At 40.5% G+C, this 2,891-nt stretch overlaps 1 protein-coding gene across 2 annotated transcripts in view; it reads right to left on the minus strand.

Moving 5' to 3' along the window:
* LOC107732247 (inactive tyrosine-protein kinase 7-like) overlaps positions 1-2,891 on the minus strand; it is a 54,684-nt gene that overhangs the window by 9,985 nt on the left and 41,808 nt on the right. For both annotated transcript variants that reach the window (XM_016543527.1, XM_016543526.1), the window contains exons 8-10: positions 2,216-2,352; positions 451-586; positions 143-262 (exon numbers count right to left, since the gene is read on the minus strand). In XM_016543527.1, the coding sequence (XP_016399013.1) occupies positions 143-262; positions 451-586; positions 2,216-2,352 (393 nt within the window). The remainder of the gene's footprint in view (positions 1-142; positions 263-450; positions 587-2,215; positions 2,353-2,891) is intronic.

A 2,891-nucleotide genomic window follows, 5' to 3' on the forward strand; every position in this document is an offset into this window, starting at 1 on the left:
AGGTTCCCGGACCCCTGCTCTAGGCGTTTGAAAACTAGTTTAGGGTTTGCATTTTATGCATTCTAAAATGAAACCATATTCAACACTCTTAACATCTTTTGGGGTAACAATTCTCAATGGTAGTCAGTCTTCTCAGCCAGACCTGTCTTGATCCAGCGGATGGTCGGGGTCTGTCGGCCCTTGGCTGAACACTGCAGATGTCCTTCCTTATTGAGCTCCAGGCACTGGTAGGCCTGCGGCGTCGGCGTGAACTTCAGACGCTCTGAAACAGATATGGCAATAGCGAATGCTGGTGAGAAGTGCTGTGTAACACACAGCCTCGAGTGGCTTTTATATATAGGCATTATATCAGCCGCCTTGACATCCAGACAATGGCCTCAGCCAATGAAAAACCCACTACAAAACAACAGTCAAATTCAGAAATAAAACAGCACAAGAAATGTCCCTCACCAAGAACATACACCCGTGCCTGGGCAGAAAGCTTTCCCGCCTCCGTTTTGCTCTCACAGCTGTACAGGTGGCCGTCGTACACCTCCACGTTATTTATACGCAGCGTTCCATTGGAGAAGAGTTTGAAGCGAACATCCTGTACAAAAAAAGAGATTTGAGAGTTGCTGTGTCCCAATTCATAAGTATGTACTCTTTTTGTGAAGAAAAAGTACATACTTCTGAGTATGTAGCAGAATAGTAGGCATACTACTTCGTCACTACTGCGTCTTTAATGGACACTCTGTTGCTTAGTTACGTGCATTCTGTCTAGGGCTGTCAAAAACAAACAAATTTTGAATATTCGAAATTTAAAATATAAATCCACATTCGAATGCACGTAACTAAGCAACAGAGCATCCATTAAAGACGCGGTAATGACGAAGTAGTATGTCCCTAAGCTTGCCTACTTTTAGGTGTGCGTAATAATACGTTTTAGGTGTGCATCAGGCAGCCTTATCAGTGGCGCACAAGATGCAATGACGAAGTAGGTGTCAATGCATTTTAATGTTTTTTTTAAGCCTATCCAGGTGAAGCCACTAGATGTGGCGCTGCTACGTTGTTCATTCAAAAGATTGGCGGTTTTTCCCCATCCCACTGCATCTCATGTTTTTAAATGAAAAAAGTAGGAACTATTTGTGATTGGTTTTTAGTCCTTTGTATTAAACTATGCATGCATACATGATGCTGTTTTGTTTCTAATTGTTTAAGCAACTTAATTAATTATATATGGTTTATAAACATTATTTTAAACATTATGCACTTTTTTCAAAGGTAGTCGTGTTATTTTATTGCTTTGAAGAAATGTGCATTAGTAATATTTTGATCGATGCGCCCCCTTGTGGCCTCAAAAGAGAAGCCAAAAGCTTTTTTCCCCCTAACTGAAATTATGCCTTTTAAATTCGAATATTGATCAAAATTCAAATTTAGTTTTTCAGCCATTTTGACAGCCCTAATTCTGTCACTGTTTAAACTGCACTGTCAATCATCTTATCACAATTAACAAAATCCACATTTCGTTTAATTTAATTTCCTACCGTATTGGAGAGAAATGAAGAGGCACGTTGATCGTCGCGGGTCTATCATGCTGAGAACTCTCTTCATATGTTTGCATAATGATGCATTTAAAAGTTAATGACCAAACGTATCATTAAAAAAAGTTCACAATGTTGCTGCAGATAAAATATAATGCGCATAACATTAAATTAATATTTTTAATCAGGTTAGACATTGATTATTTATCACTCAAACCCCTTTCTCTGCCTGTGTGTCGGTCTTGCATATCCGCCATGTTTGTAGTTTGTAAACACTTTTTATGCGTGTTTGTAGTTCTATTCGAATCCTCATCCGCCGCGCAATGTGTTGTGGGCAATATTAGCCGTTAGAGTCAATCTGCACTTCGAATTTTAAACTCAAGTAGTAGACCATCCGGGAATCTTTGGCATACTCTTTTCAACACACTATGATTTGGGACATACTAATTCTATTTTCGAATACTATTTAGGACGGATAGCATGTGAATTGGGACGCAGCAAGTGTGTGTGACAACATGACTACTACATTGATGTTTCCTTCACGATCGACTGTGCAGCAGAGGATCATCTTTCCCCAGGAGAAAAATCACCACATCCTCGTTTTCAGAGACATCAAAAGGTGCCTCTGGCCTCAGGACGCGGTTAGAGATTGTGTTACGAATATGATATCGGCATGACATCACCGTCCCACTCACCTCTGTGCTGATTGGCTGCATGTTGCGGTACCATGTGACCTGGGGTTCAGGTGTGGCGCGTGCGTGGCAGTGCAGGTATCCAGCGCGCCCCTCCTCCAGCTGACTGTCCACTGGTTTCTGGATCCACTCCGGTTTGGCTGGACACACAGAGCAGAATTGCGTACATTTTGAATATGAATATGTATCATAGCCTACCACTGAAATTACCTGAGCAGTTTTAATGTTCTAAAAAACCCGCTCATTTAATAACGTGCATGCATTGCATGGACGGGGCAAGAGCATAACATAAGCGTCTAAAATGCATGTAGGCTACACAGTTCAGTTGAAAGCTTAGCCCTTTTGGCTTGCTGTTAATGCTGAATGTAAGAATGAAAACTGAAAGTAAAGAGCTTGTGCGATGAAAGTTGCGTGCGTTACTATAGCAACAGTCGGCTCGACTGTAAGAAACGTAGCATTCCCCTTCTATGACGTAAACGACCAACAATATCCAGTGATGCAAACTATTCGACTTTGTCAAATTCCGCAGTTTTGAATGGAAAGTAGGTCTGTCATTTACGTGATTCATGTAGCATAATTCATAATTGATTATGACAATAGCATTTTTCTGTTTTGCGTTTTCAACAATACAACTGAAATTGAATGGGTGCATATTTTAAAATAAAAATTTGTTTGCAGT

The sequence above is a fragment of the Sinocyclocheilus rhinocerous genome, unplaced genomic scaffold, assembly GCF_001515625.1.
Source record: "Sinocyclocheilus rhinocerous isolate Xijiao unplaced genomic scaffold, SAMN03320098_v1.1 scaffold909, whole genome shotgun sequence".
Taxonomy (NCBI): domain Eukaryota; kingdom Metazoa; phylum Chordata; class Actinopteri; order Cypriniformes; family Cyprinidae; genus Sinocyclocheilus; species Sinocyclocheilus rhinocerous.